This window comes from Ictidomys tridecemlineatus, chromosome 13 (assembly GCF_052094955.1).
Source record: "Ictidomys tridecemlineatus isolate mIctTri1 chromosome 13, mIctTri1.hap1, whole genome shotgun sequence".
NCBI lineage: Eukaryota > Metazoa > Chordata > Mammalia > Rodentia > Sciuridae > Ictidomys > Ictidomys tridecemlineatus.
The window spans coordinates 45,923,047-45,945,911 of NC_135489.1; the positions used below are offsets into that span (position 1 = coordinate 45,923,047).

Genomic DNA, 22,865 nt, shown 5'->3' on the forward strand with positions numbered 1-22,865 from the left:
GGCTCTCGCACCAGGAGAGGGTGGGGAAAGCTCCAACACAGTTTAGCCAGAGCGCCTCACACCCAATCCGGGAGTTGCCCAATCACATGTGAGAATGGCTTCCCACAACCATGCACTGTGCTTGTGCTGCAGATACAATGATGAATAAGATTCACATCATCTCTGCTTTCATGGAGCTCAGAGTTTAGTGGAGAATTAAAACAACTAAACAAGCAATTGCAATATAAATGATACGAGCTATAAGCAGGGAAGTAGAGAATGCTATCAAAGGCTTCCAAGTTGAAGTAACTTCTGAACTGTATGGAAGCACTCTTTTGTTCCAGGGGTCCTACTACTTCTGTTCTGGGGCTTCAAGGCCCAGATGCCCAGAGAGAGGACTAACCAGTGGCCCTAATAGCCACTCCTTGCACTATAGCCACCCCCGCCCTAGGTACAGGGGTCTTGTGTCTCAATATCCCTAAATGAGCACTGAGAACACATTTTCTTCCAGAAACAATGGGAAAGTAAAGCAGTTTGATGCGATAGTGTCAAATATGAATATGGGCCTCAGGTTCCTGCTCCATAATGAATAAGATGGCCATGAAGGGCTAACCTGGGTACCAGCCATCATGAAAATCCATACAACCTCGGCAACCTGAGAATTAAGTGGGGACCACCCAGGAGAGAGGAGGATGGACAACCAGGTTTTTAGAACTACCTAAATGACACATAAAACCATATCACCCAAAGTCCTTTATTTTCATATTGCTGCTGAGACACATTCTTCAAGCAAAATTTAATAATAAAGCTCATTTTTCATGGAAAAGGATGTGAACATGCAGGCAGATGATCACACAAGGCACTGAGAAGTGAGCAAACTTATAGACATACAGCTCCATAGCTCCTTCTTCCTCCTGACTGCAGTGGCTCATCTGGCCACCTCTGGCGTGCTCGCCGCTGATCAATAACTGATATTATCAGTTCAGTTATTCCTGAGTGTTTACTCTGGAGACTGAGTGAAGCTTAGGTCTGTTTACCAGGAGCATTTCCCTGCAGGCCCAGGTGTTAAGTTGTGCAATGTCTGCTCTTGCAGGAACTAAGCACATAGTAGACTTTGACCTCATGAAAGGGCCTCTGGCAGAGCATAGCAGTTTCCTTTCTGATTCAGTCCAGGGGCAACATCAAAGGTCCCATGTGGTGGGCACGAGCGCAGTTACAGAACATGCCACACAGCAGACCGCTGTGGCAAAGTCATACTTCCCCACAAGTGAGGTCCCAGCCAGCAGGTAGGGAAGCAGGGGTCAGGGAACAAGATCCAGCCTAGATGATGAGGACAGCAGGCGCTTCACCTAGGATCAAGTTCCAAAAAGCAGGGGATGGTCCACGAGAAAAAATACATGAAGCAGATAACATCTATATGCAAGCCCTCCCTCCCACCATTCTGTGTACCTTTTTACTATTCTATGATCTGGCCCCAAAACATGTTTTTGATTCCTTTATAACAACTGTTTTCAAAGTGTGGTCTGTGGACACAGGAAGGTCTTCAAAACCTTTTCAGGGGATCTAAAAAGTCAGCACAGTATTCTTGATAATACAAAGATGAACTGCCGTTTTCACCATATGGACATTTGTTCAATGGTGCAAAAGCAACAGGAGGCAAGCACATTGGCTACGTGGTACACTTCAAAGCAGGGGCACTAAATGATACTGGCAAAACAGTTTGCAATTCTTTGTAAGTTATTTTACAAATTTTGTCAATTACTTTTCAAAAATATTGATCTTTAAAATGTCTTTGATGAAGCAGTGAAAAAAATGTTAATTGTATTAAACCTTAACTTTTGCTGCACATCTTTTAATATTCTGTGTGATAAAATGGATAATGTATTTTTGCAGCCCACTGGAGTACAATGATTGTTTTGAAAGAAAGTCCCTCTGTAGTTGTTTGCATTGCAGAGTGAACCAGCCACTTTTTTTCATAGAATGCCATTTTTACCTGAAAAAACAACTTCTATGCATCACCACAAGTTCAACAGCCTGACAGTCCAAAAGGCTTTTCTGAAAAATCAGTCGTAATATTAATGAATGTGATTTTTTGCTATTGCACAACGAAATGTGTCAAGATTGGGAAGATCTACGTAACTCTAAGAACTGTTTCCAAATGAGCAATGCATGATGTCACAAATAATGCATGGGTACAAGATTCACCTATCAATAAATGGACCTGTGGATTTTTTTTTTTTTTTTTTTTTTTTTTGTACCAGAGACTGAACCTGGGGCACTCAACCACTGACTGAGCCACATCCCAAACCCTTTTTATATTTTATTTTCAAACAGAATCTTGGGCTGGGGTTGTGGATCAGTGGTAGAGTACTCGCCTAGCACATGTGAGGCCCTAGGTTAAATTCTCAGCACCATATAAAAATAAATAAATAAAATAAATGTATTGTGTCCAGCTACAATTAAAAAATAAATATTAAAAAAAACTAGAATCTAGGGGCTGGGGATGTGGCTCAAGCGGTAGCGCGCTCGCCTGGCATGCGTGCGGCCCGGGTTCGATCCTCAGCACCACATAGCAACAAAGATGTTGTGTCCGCCGAGAACTAAAAAATAAATGTTAAAAATTCTCTCTCTCTCACTCTCTCTCTCCTCTCTCACTCTCTCTTTAAAAAAAAAAAAAAAAAAACTAGAATCTTGCTGAGTTGCTCAGGACCTTGCTAAGTCTCTGAGGCTGGCTTTGGATTTGTGATCCTCCTGCCTCAGCCTCCCAAGCCACTGGGATTACAGGTGTGTACTATCATGCCTGTGGATTTTAATGTAGCAGAGAATTAAAAGTTCATTGATGCGGTGTCAGGTCTCACATTGCATTTAAACTTTAAGAAATTACCTTTTGTTGAAGTTTGGTGTAGCATCCAATATAGTTCAGTAATCTGCCAAGCTGTTAAAATCTCCTCCCTTTTCCAATTCTGCATCTGTGTGAAACTAAAATTTCTCCCTGTGCTTCAACAAAAATAACATATCACAAAACACCAATGCAGAAGTAGATATGAGAATCCAACTGTCTTTTATTAAGCTACACATTAAAGATTTATGCAAAACTATTAAACAGTGCTACTCTTACTCATTTTTTTCTGTTTTGAAAATGTAGTTGTTTTTTTCCAAAAATATGTTATATATTATAACCTATAATGGATTTATTATTTTTAATACATTAGGAAGTATATTTAAATTTTTTCTCAGTTTTAATTTCTAATAAGTCAAAACCAAAATCTTGTTAGAGTGCTCAATACTTTTTAAGCATAGGCAGAGATCCTAAGACCACAAAAGCTTGAGAACCATTGTCCTATAACACCTATTGCCTGTGGAAGGAACTGGATTCCCGAGTGGAGACTGTCTCCACAGCAATAAGAAAAGAAGGGACTTCAGGTGTTGGGGGATACCTGTGGTGAGTTACTGGGTCAGGTGAAGGTTGTAGTCACCATGAAGCTGTTCTTTCTTGGGTTTTGTTCTGCTCTGTGTGTTACCTAACTCTTTCTTCTCATCCACAGATATGTGTCCTAACACTGCAAGTTCTCACTTATAGGTGCAAGCTGAAGAGTTGATTTCATAGCAGCAAAAAGTAGAATGGTCACTAGAGGCTAGAAAGGGTGGGGAAGGGATAATAGGGGGAATCAGATAACAGGTGCCAAAATACAGTTAGTTAAGAATAAATTCTAGTGTTCTACAGCACCGGATGGCATAGCTTACAACAATTTATTATACATTTGATAGAGAACCAGAAAAGAGGCGTTTTAAGCTTCCCAACACAAAGAAATGATAACTGTTTAAGGAGCGGGAAATGCTAATCACCCTGATTTGATCATTACCCTCTATATGCATATTCAAATTATCACATTGTGGCCCATAAATGTGTAAAATTTAAAAATAATAAATGAATAAATAAATTGGAATGCAGAAGAAAGAAAAGATACTTGCCCTGTGTCCTAAGTCCCTATTGGACAGACCACCTCACATAATAAATAATTAAGAATAAGGTATCAACTTTAACTTGACTAGTGTTTATGAGCAGAAATAAGATGCACTGCAAGTTGTGTTGGAAATGAGGACATAATGATTTCTACAACGTAGATCCCACACTCCAGGAGATTCTTAAGGTCCTGGATGGAAAGAAAAATAACACTGAGATCAGAAAGTAACAGGTAACATTTATATGTTTAAATGAGATTTTGATTGCTTTAATACAAAAGCGTGTTCAATGGGGATTTTTCACTAGTGAAAGAGAAAGTTGTGGGTCAGGTGCCCTCTTTAGAGTCCCTGAAATCACACCAGCTATGGGAATTCACTAATGTCCATCTCATCTTGTTTTCAGGCCAATGAACTTCCAGCAGAACTCACCAAAAATGAACGTATATTGCGTCTCCTCCGAAGTAAAGAAGGACACAGGAAGAGCTAAGTTAGTCTCGTGTTTGACAGAAAGGTAGAAACCTAAACCACATTGTCCAAAAAGAAAGTGCTTTTTGCCAGGTGTGGTGGTACATACCTGTAATCCCAGCTACTCTGGACACTGAAGCAGGAGGATCGCAAGTTCAAGGCCAGCTTCAGCAACTTTGTGAGATCCTGTCTCAAAGTAAAAATAAAAACCAGGGCTGGGGATGTAGCTCAGAAGTAGAGCTCCCCTGGGTCAAATCCCCAGTATCTATCTATCTATCTATCTCCCTCTCTCTCTCTCTCTCTCTCTCTCTCACACACACACACACACACACACACACACACACACACACACTTTTCAGTGTTGAAAATTCTTTTAAAAAAGAACATGCTTAGAATGCCCATCCTGTGGGACCCTAACAAAGAGCTGAGTCAAGAACAGAAGAGCCCAAGGTCCCTGTCCCCTCACTTATAGTGAGCTTCTTACACTGCCCTGAAACTCAGTTCCCAGGGACCTGGCATGTTCATGGATTCCACAGAAATTCATTTGCTGCTAGGCTAACTTGTGTCTCAAGAGTTAAACTCAAAGTTGGACAGGGTTTTCAATAGTATGCAAAGAGACACAAAGTTTTGTTCCTTTTAAAAACCGAAAGATTGACCTTCAATGAATTGATGCACTTTTGCTTTTGTGTTAAATGTAGGTGTGCTAAAATACGTAGATGCATCCTATTTGACATATATGGACCTATACGTATGTCATTTCAGTGTTAAATGTTTTCTTCCACTGAAGATCATAGCCATGATAATTGAGAATCAATGACGTGCAAGCATACATTAGGGAAAGCCACTTCTGACAGCCACCATGAGCTAGTTAAAGAGGGACTGTTGAACTATAGAATGAGCAACCCATATGTTTGTTGGTTAATGCTCATCTTATTCCTGACATGTAAAAATCCTTTTCACTTAGTCAACATGGTAGGTATGTTAGGATCCAAGTGGCAAATTTGAAAATCCAGAAAATTATAAACTATAAGAAATATAGGCTTGTCTCTTTTGAGATTTTATTTTAGTTCTATTGTTGGGAGTCTATTTCCCATACAACAAATAAGTAGACCTAATATGCTGTGGAATCTTGAGCTTCCAATATTACACCGCTTGATACAATGACCGAGGTCCTCAGATAAAATATGATATATGTAAGTACACGATGCTATCACTATTGCAGGAGTATAAATTATAAAAGATGGTTGTTAGTATTTGGTAAGTGTTCATCTATGCATGTTCTTAGGTTGATGGATTCCAAGAAGGAATTCTGAGTTTTATTGAATTATTCTTTTAAGGGGAATTAAAACTTACTTTGAATGCACTTTATGATCAATGGTGTCTAACTGCCTCTGTCGGTGCCTAACTGCACACACACAAAACTAAACCTTCTTTCTATAATCTCCCATAATAAATTCTAACAGTATTTCTGTTATTTAAATACATTGTTAATTTTCTTGCTCCTGTTTTGCTCTGGTTTCTAGCCAATGTTCTGTATAAAGACACATTAATATGGAGAGAAATATTGTAATCCCAGAATGAGTTTTGTTTAATCGATTTACAGTGGTGCTAAAAGCATCATCTTTAAGTCAGTAAATGATAGAATGTAATTTTTGAAAGTAGAAGATATTCTCTTACACTTCTTATGATTAATACAATAAAAATAAGCATATTTATCAATGTCACAAGCAAAGCCACAGCCTTCAGAGATACCTATTACCTGACTAGTTATACAGAAATCTTCAGCCTAATTCTAAGCAAGATAAAAGATTAGAAAGCTCTGTGTTGCCAAAACACTCAATATAAACATTTTGGTAGCTACAAAGCAGTGCCAATTTCCTTGTTGACATTCTTTTATTCAACAAAGTTATACAAACACACGTTTTCCTCTGTGGGAATTTCAGAAAGCTATATTCATTTTTAAGAAGAAAATAATGTGGCCTTAAATGCTTTATAATTTTCCCTTTAGTTAGCCCTTATGCCAAAAATAGTTGCTCATCCTGATCCAAAACAGAACAGCTTAATGGGTAAATGACAAATTTTCCAAAGACAAAATCACAGACTTAATATTTTTAAAGTATGTTGTCATTGGTCTATTCCTTAGATGTGTTAAGTGGATAATGTTCTTGAATAATATTAGGGCCTTAAAAATGAATCTAGTAGCTTTAATAATATTTAATGAAGGCCTCTTACTATCTATAGGTAGGAGGTGTCTAGCTTACAAGGAACACATTTGAACTAGAGGAAATTATTATATTATCTACAGCGGCAATGATTAATCACCTACCAAAGACTGAACAGAAGGTCTGTTCTTTTAAAAATTACATTTTAGTTTGCACACATGTAAATGATTCTTATTTTACATTTATCTAATTCACAATTCAATTAGCTCTGCATCCTAGGACTTAAAACTATCAAGTCTTAGTGCAAATCATCTGCTTACTTAAAATACAGAAAATTTTCAATACATGTATTTGTTTGATGACACATTCCACATTGTCATTTAAAATAAAATTAATATACTACCCAGTTTGCCTTTGCTGATTTTTTTGCTTGTTTTCAGTCAGAAGTTATTTCTTTGATTTTTAATAGCATGGGATTTTAGAGTGAACAATTCAACTCTGTTGGTAAATGTGTTGATTTGGGGGATCCTGAATAGAACTTCAAACTTTATTCTACTAATGGGTCTATGATTTTGTTATTTTTTTCCTGTTACATATCAAATGTTTAATATATGTGTCACCATTACTATATTTTTAAACAGATTCTCTACCTAAGTGCACAAATACTCATTATTTGTAATTACTTATTTTTACATATATGCTTTCAGCAAGTCTTGAAGCAACAATTTGATTTTTATAGGGTACACGAAAATATTTTTTAATATTTATTTTTTAATTGTAGTCGGACACAACACCTTTGTTTTATTTATTTATTTTCATGTGGTGCTGAGGGTCGAACCCAGGGCCTCGCACATGCTAGGTGAGTGCTGTACCGCTGAGCCACAACCCCATCCCAACATGAAAATATTTTACCAGTGTTTAAAAGTAATAGCTAAATTCTAAACATTGCTTCAGAAATTGAATGAAACTGAATTCAGAAATTTCATTGACCTTAACATTTTAACACATTTTCCATTACGGTATTTTCTGGGCTATACCCATTCATTGCTCTCTCTGAAAATCCAGGAGCATTTTCTTACAGAACACAAAGGCTATTGCTCAGAATTCTAGTGAAGACATTGCCAGTAATCGTTAATGAAATTAAATAGACACTAAAAGGAAAATAATAGCAACAAAAAAAAAACCCACACAAGAAATAATTTTTAAATTAGGTATTGAATCTTAAAACATGACTCAAAGGTTTATTTTTGAAGCTGTGTTCTTGGTGTGGGAGATATATATATATATCTATATATATATAGATAGATAGATAGATATAAAAGTTTTGGCAAAATGAAGGAAAATATTTAAAAAATATTTAAAAATAAATTTTGAGCAACTCTTCAGTGCATTAAGCATGAGTAGGTTTTTGACCCTGAGTTTGACTCCTAGCACTGTTAAAAAAAAAAAAAAAAAAGTGAGCCTGGCTCATCTTCAGATGAGAAGACTCTTTTGCCATGTGACCTCATCCACATATGCTACTCTCTGTTCTTGGCATCTTGACCCAGGACTTTCAGCCTCCAAAATTGGGAATGCAATAAGCCTCTTTTCTTTATAAAACACCCAGTCTCATGTATTCTGTTACAGGAATACAAAACATACTAAGATATATGTTCTATGGGCAAAATTAGAAAAATTAATTCTACATTCTCCAGCCCAGCTGGCCTGCCTCTGCCATTTTTTCTTTTCCTTTTCTTTCTTTTTTTTTTTTCCCCCCTGTATTGGGGATTAACGTAGGGGCATTCTACCACTGAGCCACCTCCCCAGACTTCTTTTATTTTTCATTTTGAGACAGGGTCTCACTAAGGTGCCTAGGCGGGCCTCAAACTTGCAATCCTCCTGTCTCAACCTCCCGAGTCACTGGAATTAACTCCACACCCAGGCCCCAGCCTGCCTCTTGACTCTGCTTAACCTACTGAGCACCATGGGGTAAACCAATAACACAGAGAGAGACCTTCTCCGGACTCCCTGACTATCCTCAGCCCTTCATTAAAAATGTATGTAATTAGTGAGTTGGAAAGTCTTATGATCTTTTCCTGATCCCTTTACCCTTATTTTTAGCAGTACTTTAAGGCAATCTTAAAATATGAATGAGTGAGGTTATGCGTTAACAACTATAGGAAGTTATTTAAAGATTAGTTCTCATTTCCTTGTCAGCTTTATCTCTGTCAACAGAAAGAGTGACTTCCCCTGACTAGTTTTCCCCTCCCTCACTAGTATTTAACCAGGGAAATACTGTTATTGTTCCTATTTTGCTGCTGTTAAAATTTTAAAAATCATCTTAAAAAGAAAGCTTTGAGTTTAAAGGAGTCAGATTCCCTGTTTTAGAAAAGATATGACCAAAAATCACCCCAGCAAAGAAAACTGTGTGATAGAATCTTCTAGAGAAGGGAATGCTGATTTGAAACCCTGACTGCTAAACTGCAAGTTTTCCCCACCCTGATGGCGTCCTGAGTGGATCCCATGACTGGGTCAACCACTGACTCAACCATCTTTACTATGGTGAATAATATTTTTACCATAAGTCTGATCAGCAATGCCTCATTTCTGAGTCAGTCATAACCATCGGCCTGAAGGTCATGAGTTACTGTAGGCATAAGCTGTTTTAAATGAGGATGAGTGTAAAAATGCAGTTTGCTTAAACAAGGAACTTTAAAGGTCTTATTGCAGAACCCAAATGATTCGAGACTACATGTTGAATGTAAGACATGTTCGAGAAAGCTCCTAACAACAAGAAATGACCCGATATTTTACACCTTGGAATACTACTCAGTAATAAAAAAGGATGAGTTACTGCCACAAACAATGTGGACGAGCTTCCGACATAATGAGTGAAAGCAGCCAGATACAAAAGGCTATAATTCCATTTACACGAAGTTCAAGAACAGGACACAACAATCTATAGTGATAGAAGTCAGAGTAGTGGTTACTTCTGGGTTAGAAGCTAGTGATGATATTAATTGAGAAAGGGCATGAATGAACTTTCTAGAGTGCTAAACTTTCCCTTGGGTATTGGCTACGTGAATGGAATGGCCCCAATGTTCCTCTCCTCTAATATTCTTATCCTTGTATAGTCTCTTTCCTGCCTGGGATCAGGACTGGTCTGTATGCCCACCAAAATATGGCAGAAGTGATAGCACGTCACTTTTGAGGCTAGAACATGAAAGCCTGTGGCTTTGCTGTGCTGTCTCTTCGATCCCTCTTTCTAGAGGAAGCCAACAGCCATGTCTGGAGGATATTCAATCAGCCTAAAAGAGGCCCACACAGAGAAGATGCCAGGTCTCCAGCCTACTGCACCTTAGAAGCAGCTCTTCCAGCCTCATCAAGGGTTCAGATGACAGAAGCCTGAGCCAACATCTTGACCACAGCTTTGTCACAGAAACCATGGGGCATCATCACTCAGAACCACTCCAATCCCTAACTTTAATTTTTTTTTAAACAATACTGAGGATTGAACCCAAGAGCACTCTACCACTGAGGTACATCTCCAGCTCTTTTTACTTTTTATTTTGAGACAGGATCTCCAAGTTGCCCAGGCTGGTCCCAAACTTGCAATCCTCCTGCCTCAGCTTCCTGAGACGCTGGGATTACACACATAGGCAACCATGCCTGGCCTGAGTATTTGTTCTTTTGACCTACTGGATTTTGAGATAATTTGTTATGCAGTAATTAATGTAAGTATATGATAAGTTGAAAAAAAAACTGTGAGGATACAGTGAGAAGTCAGACATCTACAAGCAAGAAAGAGCATTCACAGGAATCAAATCATCTAGGACCTTGACCTTGACCTTCCTGCTTATAGAACTGTGAGAAAGACATTCATTTCTGTTGTTTACCATTTCACCACATGATTGTCACAGATTTTATGCCTATTTTTTTTTTTTGGCAAAAAATGTGAGGTGTGACCATTGTGTGTTTTTTTTTTTTAAATGTGCTGGTACTACTTTAGATGGATTCATTACTAAATAGTCTTTGGTGCAAAATTAGGATGCACAGAATACTTATGAATATTCATTAAAGTTGAGTAGTCCATATTCATGCACATGACTTTTTCATGACAGTTAGTGAATGTTTTTCTGGTCTGAAAAAAGTTAATACATCAGTGTGATTTGTGTATTGTAGTCAAAATACTACACTTGAGAAAACTTATAACAGTGTTGGGAAGTATGAATTTACAAAATTTAATCTTCTGTGTCCAGAGATTCTGCACACTGTTACTGGTTTCGTCAATTGACCTGCCATCCTCAGGGTCACTCACAGAAGATTTGTTTACCATTAGAACTGCAGCCTCTAAACAAAGCATTTAAATCTCAGGAAATCCAGCATGTGCATTCACAACTCTGGACCCCTGGCTCCCAGTGCTTGAGAAGACAAATGCTTACTACCCATACTCCCCTGGTGAATACGTGGCTACTCTGTTTACCATTTTTTCCCCTTTTTATTTGTTTTATTAGATACAGAATGTATTTTGGCATATTATACATACATGAAGTATAACTTGTTCTAATTAGGATTTTATTCTTGTAGTGGTACATGATATGGAGTTACCTTGGTCATGTATTCAAATACAAGGGTAGGAAGATTATGTCTGATTAATTCTATCATCCTTCCCATTCCCCTCCCCTCTCCCATCTCTTCATTCCCTTTTGTCTAATCCTATGAGCTTCTATTCTTCCCCTCCCCACCCTCTCGTTGTAGATTATCATCCACATATCAGAGAGAACATTCAGTCAAAAATCAGGTTTTTGGTATTGTCTTATTTTACTTAGCATGATAGTCTCCAGTTCCATTCATTTACCAGCAAATGCCATAATTTAATTCTTCTTTATGGCTAAGTAATAGTCCATTGTGTATTTATACCACATTTTCTTTATCCATTCATCTGTTGAAGGGCACCTAGGTTGGTTCCACAGCTTGGCTATTGTGAATTTAGTAGCTGTAAATATTGATGTGGCTGCTTCAATGTAGTATACTGATTTTAAGTCCTTTGGGTATAAATCAAGGAGCGGGATAACTGGGTCAAATGGTGGTTCAATTCCAAGTTTTCTAAGGAATCCCCTACTGCTTTCCATAGTGGTTGCACCAATTTGCAGTCCCACCCGCAATGTATAAGAGTATCTTATCTCCCCACATCCTCATCAACACTTATTGTTACTTGTTCTTGATAATTGCCATTCTGACAATTACATTTCATCTGAGTGAGATGAAATATCAGTGTAGTTTTAATTGGCATTTCTCTAATTGCTAGAGATGTTGAACATTTTTCATATATTTGTTGTTCAATTGTATTTCTTCTTCTATGAAGTGTCTGTTCAATTCCTTTGCCCATTTATTGGTTGAGTTCTTTGGGTTTTTTCAGTGTTAAGTATTTTGAGTTATTTATATATCCTGGCGATTAATGCTCTATCTGAGGTACAGGTGGTAAAGATTTTTCTCCCACTCCCTAGGCTCTCTCTTTACATTCTTGATTCTTTGCTTTGCAGTGGAGAAGCTTTTTAGTGTGATACAATCCAATTCATTGTTTCTTAAAGTTACTTCTTGGCATTAGGAGTCTTTTTGGGGAAGTTGGTTCCTAAACCTACAAGATGGGGAGTTGGGCCTACTTTGTCTTCTAGTAATCATAGAGTCTCACACCATTGACATATCAGCTGAAAGGGAAATAAGGAAAACTATCCCATTCAAAATAGCCTCAAAAAAATAAAATAAAAACTTGGGAATCAATCTCATAAAAGAAGTGAAAGACCTCTCCAATGAAAACTACAGAACACTAAAGAAAGAAATTAAAGAAGACCTCAGAAGATGGAAAGATTTCTCATATTCTTGGATAGGCAGAATTAATATTGTCAAAATGGTCATACTACCAAAATGCTATACAGATTTAACACAATTTCTATTAAAATTCCAATGTTGTTCTTCATAGAAATAGAAAAAATAGTCCATGAAGTTTATCTGGAAAAATAAGAGGCCCAGAATAGCCAAAGCAATCCTTGGCTAAAAAAGTGATGAAGGAGGCATCACAATACCAGACTTTAAATTATACTACAGAGCTATGGTAACAAAAACAGCATGGTATTGGTACAAAAGCAGACATGCAAATCAATAGAACAGAATAGAAGACACAGAGACAAATGCACATAAATAAAGTTGTCTCATACTAGACCAAGGCACCATAGATATCCGTTGGAGAAAAGATAGCCTCTTCAACAAATAGTGCTGGGAAAACTGGAAATCCATATGTAGTAAAATGAAATTGAACTCTTATCTCTCACCCTGCACAAAACTCAACTCAAAGTGGATCAAGGACCTAGGAATTAGACCAGAGATTCTGTTTATCTTTTAAGGATGTGACAAACAAAATCATACCATGAGATGATTACTTGATGAAAAGTTATAAACTAATCTTTGGACTGAAAAAACAGTTATGTTACGTGACAATTATGCAGTAAAATACATTAAGCCACACAATCTATGGTATTTTGCTACAGAAGACAAGAGGAAAAGGTGAGAAAAGAGTAACCAAGGTAAAGAGAGTCTAGGTCTATTAATAGCAGCCTCAGATATCACCAAGTAAGATCTATTGCATCCTGTTACCCACAAAGACACAACTTTATCTTCATTTCCTATTATGAAATTTAGGCTTCAAGTTAAAAAGTAGGCAATCATGTAATCTGTGCAGTAGTTAGGAATTCTTGTTTTTCTTCACCAACTTGAATCACTATATACTTAGAAGTTTCCAAATCAGCTGCAGGTGGGAAAAGGCTTTATTTTAGAAAAAAAATCAAATTTGCTTTGTTGTAATAAAACTCTATTAACGTGATTATATTTCTCAAATCATAACTTGTCTAGAAGATAAGATATTGTCAATATTTAGCCAATGAGTCGACCCAAGAAAGACTTAAGGAAGAATATGTTTCACAGAGGAGAGTGTGATCAACCATGTGGAATGCTACTAGTTAAGTGAGATGAGAACAAAATAATTGTTATTGGATTTGGCAACCCAAAACCAACGATGACCTTAAAAAAACAGGTATGGGGTAGAAGTTTAGCTTGGTGGAAAATCACTTGTGTAGAATGCACAGGCTCTTGGGTTGATTCCCAGCAAAGAAGAAGAAGGAGGAGGAGGGGGAGGGGGAGGGGGAGGGGGAAGGGGAGGGGGAGGAGGAGGAGAAGGAGGAGGAGGAGGAGGAGGAGGAGAAGGAAAAGGAAAAGAAAAGCAGGTATCCATATTCATTGTCTTAGGGGAAAGAGGAAAGCTAATTTTATTTATTTATTTATTTGTTTGTTTGTTTGTTTGTTTGTTTATTTGTTTGTTTGTTTGCTTATTTTTGGCTGTGCTAGGGATCGAGCCCAGGGCCTTGAGCATGCTAAACACAACTACTGAGCTACACCCCCAGCCTAGAGTTGTATCTTTATGTGATTCCTTATAGTGAATAACTCCAGGTAGATCATTATTTGCATGAAATGATTAAAAGTTTACAGGAAAACATGGAATAATTTTTATAACCCTGAAAACTAATAAAATAGTAAGTGTATCTGCAACACATATTATAGACCAACAGGCTAATTCTTAATAAAAATATTTTTAAATAATTTAAAAAGAAAATAATCTGATACAAAGTAAAAGGCACAGAAAAAGAAAGAAAATCACAATACATAAGAAAAGAGTCTTGGGCTGGGGCTGGGACTCAGTGGTAGAGCGCTTGCCTGGCACGTGTGAGGCACTGAGTTCCATTCTCAGCCCGCATATGAATAAATGATTAAAATAAAGATCCATCAACAATTTTAAAAGAGAGTCTTATTCTCATTTACAGTTAAATACAAACGAAGGCATTCTAACATTTTTTTAAATAAAAAATAAAATTGGGCTTAGAAATTGCTTAGTGATAGAGGCTTGCCTAGCATGCACAAGACCCTGGGTTCCACACTCACTACAAAAAAAAAAAAAAAAAGAAAGAAAAGAAAAGAAAAAAGAGAACAAATTACAGATTTACAAGTCACAGATTTTATGTTTCACCTATTTGAATAGCAAAGTGTTGGCAAGCGGGTAGGGAATCGGGCACTTGCATATGTTGTTGGCAAATGTATAAACTTCAGTCTCTTTGGAAAGCAATTTGATAGTAATCAAAATTTAAATTTACATTTCCTTTGATACCTATAAAAAAACCTCCCAACACTATGTTTGTAGATTATTGCAAATACTTAGGTACAAAGCTGTTCATTGCATCATTGTTTCTTATAGCAAATATCAAACTCAATGTCTAATAGGAGATTTATTAAGTGAATTGTGTAATGGATCAAAATGAATATTTCAATATTCCTCTTCCATCTGCCTGCTAAACATAATTTTGTCTTGGGTCAACTTTTCCCTCTCTCCCCCCAAAGGGAAATAAATGTTCACAGTTTTTAGATTTTTGTGATGGAGTACCATGAGAAAGTGGAAGGCACAGACAGATGCAAGGTTTTGTGGAATCCAGAGAAGCTCAGGAATGTGAGAAAGTGTAGAAAAAGAAAAGGTAAATTTATGGGTTATTACTAGGAGCACACAAATCTTCACATGTACCAGAAATCCAAGTACAGAAAATGAGTTGTTTTGAAATACTTGTTAGTTGGTGATTTGAATTTTATTCACTTCAATGCTATTCTGCAACTGGCCCATAGAAGTCATAGAAATTTAACTTCAGATGTTTTGTACACATGTATTAAAATATACGGCTATTAAAAGTAGAAGTTACAAAAGTAGCTAAAATACAAGATGAAAACCATGTTCAATATGTTCCCATTGTTTTAAAAGTCTGTATATTATATTCACATACAGATTTTTAACTACATAGAATTATTCTAAAGGATGTTTTTGCACATTTATAAAAATGCATATGTCCAATAATTATATTTTCCTTCTTGTTTTTTCCTTTATTCTGAGATCCACATTGAATGGTGCTTAAGGTAGTGGTACTAAATATTCATTAACCCATTAAGTCACAAGTTTTCAACTCTGAAAACACAAAAGGTATTCAAACACTATTTTAGTTACCAGTATATTTGTTGCTCAATTTAAGTTTTTTATAGATGTTGCATATTTGGAATGAGGAGTCAAAATGGGTTAAGCAAACAAGTTTCTTTTAGGATCTCAACTATGTCAAAAAAATTTCATACACCACAATAACATGAACTATCCATCAAAGGAATTATAAGTGATTTTTTGTTGTCTCTAAACTTTTGTGCGTTTTTCAGTCTCCACCATGAGTGCAGATTATTTTATCAACCAAACAAAAATACCGCACAACTATTTCTCCTAGATATATGATACTTTATTTTAAAATATTTTCTGGGCTGTTGAACATTGTTTGAAGATGTATAATAGATTGAGGCCTGGGGGAGGCGAGGGGGTGTCTATCAGATGTTTTTGTTACTGTTTTAGTGAATGGTGGACATAATTTGTGGAGCATCAAAGTTCCTGCCCAGTCTAGAAATGTGTCTCCTGGAACTTGAAATTGCCTTTTCCCAAGTCAATTATTTAGTAAAGGTGATTTTGTTTTGTTTTCATGAGTAGTTTACTAATAGTGGAAGTGTAATTAACCCACCAGAATCCAGGGAATATAGTCAGCAGGAAGCTGAGAATCTAATTGTACAATGGAAACACAGGGAGAGTTTGCTAAAACATGCGTGCCCCTTCCCCCCCCAGGAAGACTTGAGAATTTGCATTTCTACCAAGTTTTCAGATAATGCTGCTGTGGTGGTCTTGTGACCACCCTTTGAGACTCCTTGCATGAAAGCATATTTATCATCATATTTATAAGTATTTATATATTTTATAGCATACTTACATTTTATCATCAGTCACCCACCAGAAGCCAGTATCTGGGGAGTGGGAGAGCACTGAGCTGGATGAGAGCCAGGAGGTCCTCATGGAAGATCTAGGGCTAAAGGTCCAGAGGAAATCTACAGTTTCACTGCCAGGCCAGCCAGGTGGACATCTCAGGACTAAGGAGGAAGGGAGGAAAGATGGTAATTGAAATAGTGCTTTGTAGGGTAAGGATGGGAAGGTCACCTTTATCATGCTACCTACATAGAGTTTGGTCATTGCTACACATGATAATTTTTTCACTGTAAATGGACTTCCACTATTGGGAAAGAGATCCTTACTTCCATTTTAACTTCAAAATGGTAATGACTGATGCATTTTAGTGATCTGAATAATTGAAGTTTGAGAGAAAATGATAACAGAGAAAATCATGCAATAAAAATAAGTGCTGAGCAAAAAAAATATATAATGAGGGCATGGCTCAAAAACGAAGGTGATTGTGTGTGTATGTGTGTGTGTGTGTGTGTGTGTGTGTGTGTGTTGCTTGACTTCATCTAAAACTTAGAATACACTCTTGGTCTTCCCCTCAGAATCATTCTCTGCATTTTCTCTCTCCCATTGGTTTACTGCGAGGCGAGGCTCCGCCAGCAGGTGGTGCGGTTCCAGCGCTTTCCCGAACGTGGTCTGCGTGCACCATAAACAAGTAGATTGGCTGAGGCGCACCACCCAGCTCCGCGCTCCGCCCCCTGCGCTCTAGGATCACAACACCATCAGGCCACCGCGTCACCGCCCGAGTTTTGCTAGATGGTTCCCAGGCACGAATTCCTTTTGGGTAACTGGGTTCGGGAGAAGAATTGCTCAGTTTTGGGGGCCGAGATAAATATATACTGCACTGAGGAATGGGGTCTTCATTGGGAAAATTGTCTCCAAGTATTCTCTTTTGCTAAAACCTCGCCACCCTCTCCAACTCAGGTGGAAAATAAGGGTGACAAAAAGGAAACAAAGCATCAAAGCCAGATACTGTTGACACGATTCTAGAAATATCCTCCCAGACTGGATTCCAAAAGCTCAGCTGCCCAGGTCCGGGAGTCCCCAACCCAACGTTGCGCACGCAGAGGCCGCAGGATGAGAAAGACTGTACCGGACCTAGGAGAGATCTCCGGCTGTCGTGGCACTGTCAGAGCCCGACCCCGCCCCGGACCCCAAGTCACGCCCCTCTAGGCCCCGCCCCTGAGCGCGCTGGGGCGGTAGCAGCACCTCCCAGAAAGGGAGGAGCCGACGACGCCTCTTTCCTTCCTGACCTGCGCGCGCTGCCTGCAGCCACCCGCGCCTGCTCCCTCCCTTGTCAGGCGCTGGTCCTGAAACAGCCCCGGGAAGTGATCGCTCTACGGAGCGATCCGGACCCTAGCAGATGTGCGCAGCCCCGCGTGGCCGCAGCATGAGCGCGCGCGGTCCAGCCCTGTGCTTCTTCCTGCTGCTGCTCTGTCCTGCGCAGGTGAGCGGCGGCCGGCGACCCCGGCACACTGTAGGGGACGTGGCCCGGCCGCGAGTCCGGGAGATAGCAGGCAGAGCCGCGGGTTTGGCGGACGCTCCCCCGAGGCGGGGGACCCAGGACGTGGGAGACTAGGGGGCGCGGACCGGCAGGGCCTAGGGAACTTGGTCTGTGGGTGCAGTCCCCGGAGGCTCCTCCACGTCTCCTGGCTCCAGCCACACTCTTCCCTGTGGTCTGGAGGAGGGTGGCAGCTGGGGGCTTGCTTGTTTGACCTATTTAGAGATCATTTCAACTGTGGTCATCTAGTTTCTCCATTTAAGATGGGGTCTGAGGGAAGGGGGGACAGGAACGGTGGGTGAAGAGGGATCGATCGGGACTTGATCTTTTTTTCTAATTCTATATACACATGAACTCTGTGTAAATTTGTTTAGAAGATCCAGCCACTTTATTTCCTTTTCTCTCCTGAGAATGGAAGTGTAAGGGGAGGTGAAGAATGGAAATTCATGAAGCACCAAATTGAAACAAACTTGAGTACTTTATGTAATGTAGTCAGCTTGATCTTCTAAGGGGTGCAGCTTGCTACTTATCCCCTCCTCTTTAACATTTCAGGAAACTGAGGCCCAGAAGTGGGTAGTTGAATTTCCCCTTGTCACAATTAGCTAGTGACAGAATGGTCCTGAACTGTGTCCTGACTCCCTGGGTCGCCTTCTACTTGGTTTAGTAGCCTTGGGCATTGGCCCCTCACTGCTCTTTGTGTGTCTACAGTTTTCTCTTTTAAAACCATGGGGAATGGGGGAAATACCTAAGGACTCGGGTGTTAATGAAATCAGATCAGGATGAAAGAGTGGCCCTCTGGGAATTCTGTGCCCACTAACTCCCCTCAAATAGGTGGGTCATTAGCTAAGGGAGTGGTGAATCTGTGGGAAGAGCAGATTAAGGGGTTCTGTGAAAAATCTATTCTTTAAACTTCTGTGTAGTGCTCAGAAGGGTATAGGTGATGCTGATCCAGTAAGGGCCCAAGAGCCTGAAAAGGAGCTGCTTCCTCCAGAAGTGTGTGTGTGTGTGTGTGTGTGTGTGTGTGTGTGTGTGTAAGTGTGCAATCCCCAGCTCTGTGGGCTTGTGGAAGAGCCCACATCTAATATCAGGGTATCAGGATGAATCCAAAGTGAAAACAGATTTCGGAGGAACAGTTTGGGATAGGGTTGAGGTTCAGGAGTTGAATCAGCCACCAGCTCTGTGGCTTTAGGCATTTTACTCTCAGGCCCTAAAATCTTCTAAAGATAAATAATACTTTATAGAGTTATTGGAATTATTAAATACCAAAATATTTGGAGAGATCTCATCACTATGCCTAAACCCTGTAAAAGCTCAAGAAACAGCAGTTTCTCAATAGCCCTAGAGAAAATATAGCTACTCAGTTTCCATAGATCAGGACCTAATCAGCGGGCTTCACATTATTAAGTAGCTTTAATTTATCTCTGCATTCCTTTTGTTCGTTTGTTTTCTGGGTTTGATTTTTGTTTGTTTGTTTGGTTGGTTGGTGGGTGAGTTTTGGTTATCTTAGTACTAGGGATTGAGCCCAGGGTGCTTCACCACTGAGCCACATCCCCAAATCTTTTTATTTTTTATTTTGAAACAGGGTCTCACTAAGTTGCTTAGGGCCTCACTAAATTGCTAAGGTTGGCTTCAAACTTGGGATCCTCCTGCTTCAGCCTCCAGAGCCACTGGGATTACAGGCATACACCCAGGTCTGCAGTCCTTTTACCTCAAGGCTAATGGCCCTGATGGGTGCCTCCCCTCTAGGGCAATTGGAATAGATCAAAGATTGTGAATCTCTTGCAAAATTCCTGGAAGCCTTTTCAAGGTCTGCAGATCTTAACAAAAAACACTCCTATTGCTATTTTTAAATTTAACTCCCTCCAGTCTAGAAATTTTCACTGCACCTGACAGATGGGGGAAGCTAGACAGATTGGGGGAGGGGGTATCTGCTTTTAGAAATCATACCAATGATAACCACTCTTCAGGTTTTCATCTGAGCACTAATCAGCTTCTCTTGGAATTACACTAATTATTCTTTGTAAGGTTTGGAATACATTTCAAGGAGATTTTTGCTTTTCTTAATTTTTACTATTTATAAATGATGAAATAACATTACTAAACCAAATGATTTTAAAACATTGTGGTTACCAAAATAATGCAAGCGGTTTTGAGAAAATTACACTCTCCTGAGTGTAATTTTTTACACTCTCCTGAGTGTAATTTTTTTAGTTATAGATGGACACGATATCTTTATTTCGTTTATTTATTTTTATGTGGTGCTGAGGATCGAACCAAATGCCTCACATATGCAAGGCAAGCACTCTGCCACTGAGCCACAACCTCAGCCCCTGAGTGTAATTTTTAATAAGCTTTTTTCTTGAGGGTCTTTAAACTCAAGTGAGGGCTGAGAGAAATTAAGCATTGAAGTGACCTTTCCTGAAGAGAGGTGAAATGGGTTCCTCTTTAGACCTGGAGTGGGATGGAACAACCATTTGAAATTGAAGTGAATGTGGGTAATCTTGCGCAGTCTCCCCTAGTCTTTGACTATTGGGGTGATTAGAAGTCTCATTAGCCTAAGTCTTCAAGAGGAAAAAAGAGATTTTTTTTTTTTTTAAAGAAATTTTAGCAAGTGGGTAGAGAGAAAAGGATTTGCTGAATGGGTCTTTGTATTTCTCCATGTTTGTTCTATGACTCAGAACAAAGAATCCCTCTGATCATGAAGACAGTATGATCTCTCTCTCCTGGGTAACCCTTCCTCAGCCTTCACTTGTGAAAGGGATGCAGTGTTTTACGCACAGCATATTACTTACAGGGAAGCCTGGATTAGGCCATCTCTAATCTGATCTCAGATCTCAGGTGCTCCTTTCCACCTTGTCACCCACAGCTCTGTGAAGGGCATCAGTTCTCCAACAAGATTAAACTGTTAGCTATTGGAATTGTGCCCCAGTCAGTGTGCTACATTACATGATCCACGATGTTTGCATCCTACTCTGCAGCTAGGATACCTTCTCTCTAAAGTTCTTGGCCATCAGAATTGAATTTGCAATTGGTTTCTGGTGATGGAAGTGATCAACTGGATAGGCAGCTTTTCCTTTGTCTTGAGCTTTCTTGGAACATTTGCTTTGGCAATTAAAAAAAAAAAAGAATCAGAAGAAGAAGTAAAAACTCTCTGATGCACTTGTATTGTTGAGAGGATTTGAGAGATGCTTTAAAATTTTATTCTTCATCTTGTTACTGTCTCTTCCTTTGAGGAACTCTAATTTCCTTTAGGGGCTCTGGGTACAATATAGGATGCAAAAAAAAAAAGAAAGAATTACCCATTTGGAAAGTAGTCCAAATACTTTAAAATGCTGTGTTTTAATGTTATTTGTTGTCCCTTTCTTGTTCTTAGTTAATGAGGAGAAGAGCAGGAATAAAAATATATATAAAGGGAAGTCCTGAAATAAGGATGAGGCCCAAAGGAGTTCATTTTTAAGTTCTGTTTTGAAGAGTAAATTGACATACACCAGGCGGACAAGAGGAAACAGAGGAAAATGGAGGAAGCAGTACCTAGAAATGATTCATGTTTGAGGAAATGCTGATTACCCTGATTTGATCATTGTATGTTATATACATGTATCAAAGTATTACTGTGTTCCATAAATATGTACCAATATTATGGAAAAAACCCCTAAAGTTAAAAAAAAATTTTAAAGAAAATGAGGGGAAGTTACTTCATTGCTCATTAAAAATCATCGAACACTTGAAAAGGGTGAATTTCATGGTATCTTAATCATCTTCATAAACCTGTTAAAAATTGGCAGGGAGTCTATTCTAGATTACACAAAATTGAAGACAAAAAATAGCTACCTAATTTTTGCATAGTGCTCCATTGCTGTCACATATCTGTTCTTACTTTGTCTCACACAACTCCTTTAAGATATTATGACTGTTTTTCTTGTTTGTAGATACAGTGGACATTATAGCTCATATTTGTGCTAAGGTTACATGGTTCATGAATGGCAGACTGAGAGCCTGAACTACTGTCTTCTGATTTGTTCTCTGATTTATTCAAATTCAGAATATTGCTACCTGATTACTTATGTTTAACAAGCTAAATTGAATGGCTATTCAGCAGATGTTTCATTTGGCCAATAAAGCATCTCATTCAAGGCCTATGCCTATCTCCAGTTTGGCTTCTTCCAGTAATTGGTAGTAAACTAGAGATGGAATTAGCCTGCTGGTCTGACCCATGGCCCTGTTGCCACATTGTGTGAACATTCCATAATAATCTGCACAGACCATGTACTGACACCCATTTTCATGGTTTTGTAGTACTGTGGCTTTTGGGTTATTTTTCAAATTTGGGGTTACTAGAGCTCAGAAGTGTCTAATAGCAATTAGCAGTGTGACATTGGATGAGTTAAATACCAAACTAAAGGGATTATCTGTAAAAGGAAGACTTGGACAAGCTGAACTTAACTCTAGAAACGTGACTGAAACACCTATAGACAGGCAAGTCTGGTGCAGACAGATTAACCTTTGTTATATGGATGTGTTCATGCCAGATTGGCCATTAAACAGTTATCAGAGACTTCCATCAATAGAAGTCAAACCAGCCTGGCCTCCACCTCAAAGCTTCTGCCTATTTGTTTGGTCTGCTTTCCTGACTCCAAAGAAAATAGCAGCCAGTGTAATCTCTGGGCAGGATTCTCCATTCTACTCCTTCCACCCGTCATCCTGCCTTGTCCTGACTGGCCAGGTCTGTGTCCCTGCTCCTAGAGGGGCAGTGGGCAGTGGAGTTAACTAGCAGTCACCTTACCTCCTTCCAGGAGCTTGAGCTGGGTGTGTCCCCAGGTTCTGCCATTGGCTTTACCTATCCTGGACAGCAGCAGCAGGGGGAACCCAGCCCTGCCCTCTTAATTGTGGTGGAATGGTCGGATGC

The 22,865-nt window shown here is 39.0% G+C and overlaps 2 protein-coding genes and 1 long non-coding RNA gene across 14 annotated transcripts in view; 2 read left to right on the plus strand and 1 right to left on the minus strand.

Moving 5' to 3' along the window:
* The window catches only part of Ankrd29 (ankyrin repeat domain 29), a 50,104-nt gene extending 43,129 nt beyond the window's left edge, over nt 1-6,975 (plus strand). For all 10 annotated transcript variants that reach the window (XM_078030258.1, XM_078030253.1, XM_078030254.1 and 7 more), the window contains one exon: nt 4,346-6,975. In XM_078030258.1, the coding sequence (XP_077886384.1) occupies nt 4,346-4,429 (84 nt within the window). In that variant the 3' untranslated portion in view covers nt 4,430-6,975. The remainder of the gene's footprint in view (nt 1-4,345) is intronic.
* LOC120886242 (uncharacterized) lies at nt 720-4,351 on the minus strand. Of its 2 annotated transcripts, none has more exons than XR_013429635.1 (2): nt 2,864-4,351; nt 720-1,328 (listed from the first exon to the last, which is right to left on the minus strand). It is a non-coding gene; the product is annotated as an uncharacterized LOC120886242 (long non-coding RNA). The 2 variants fall into 2 exon arrangements; XR_013429636.1 differs by having other exon boundaries at nt 1,429-4,351.
* A 10,730-nt stretch (nt 6,976-17,705) lies between the features above and the next one.
* The window catches only part of Npc1 (NPC intracellular cholesterol transporter 1), a 49,023-nt gene continuing 43,863 nt past the window's right edge, over nt 17,706-22,865 (plus strand). For both annotated transcript variants that reach the window (XM_040274356.2, XM_005329038.3), the window contains exon 1: nt 17,706-17,905. In XM_040274356.2, coding sequence (XP_040130290.2) covers nt 17,822-17,905 — 84 coding nt within the window. In that variant the 5' untranslated portion in view covers nt 17,706-17,821. The remainder of the gene's footprint in view (nt 17,906-22,865) is intronic.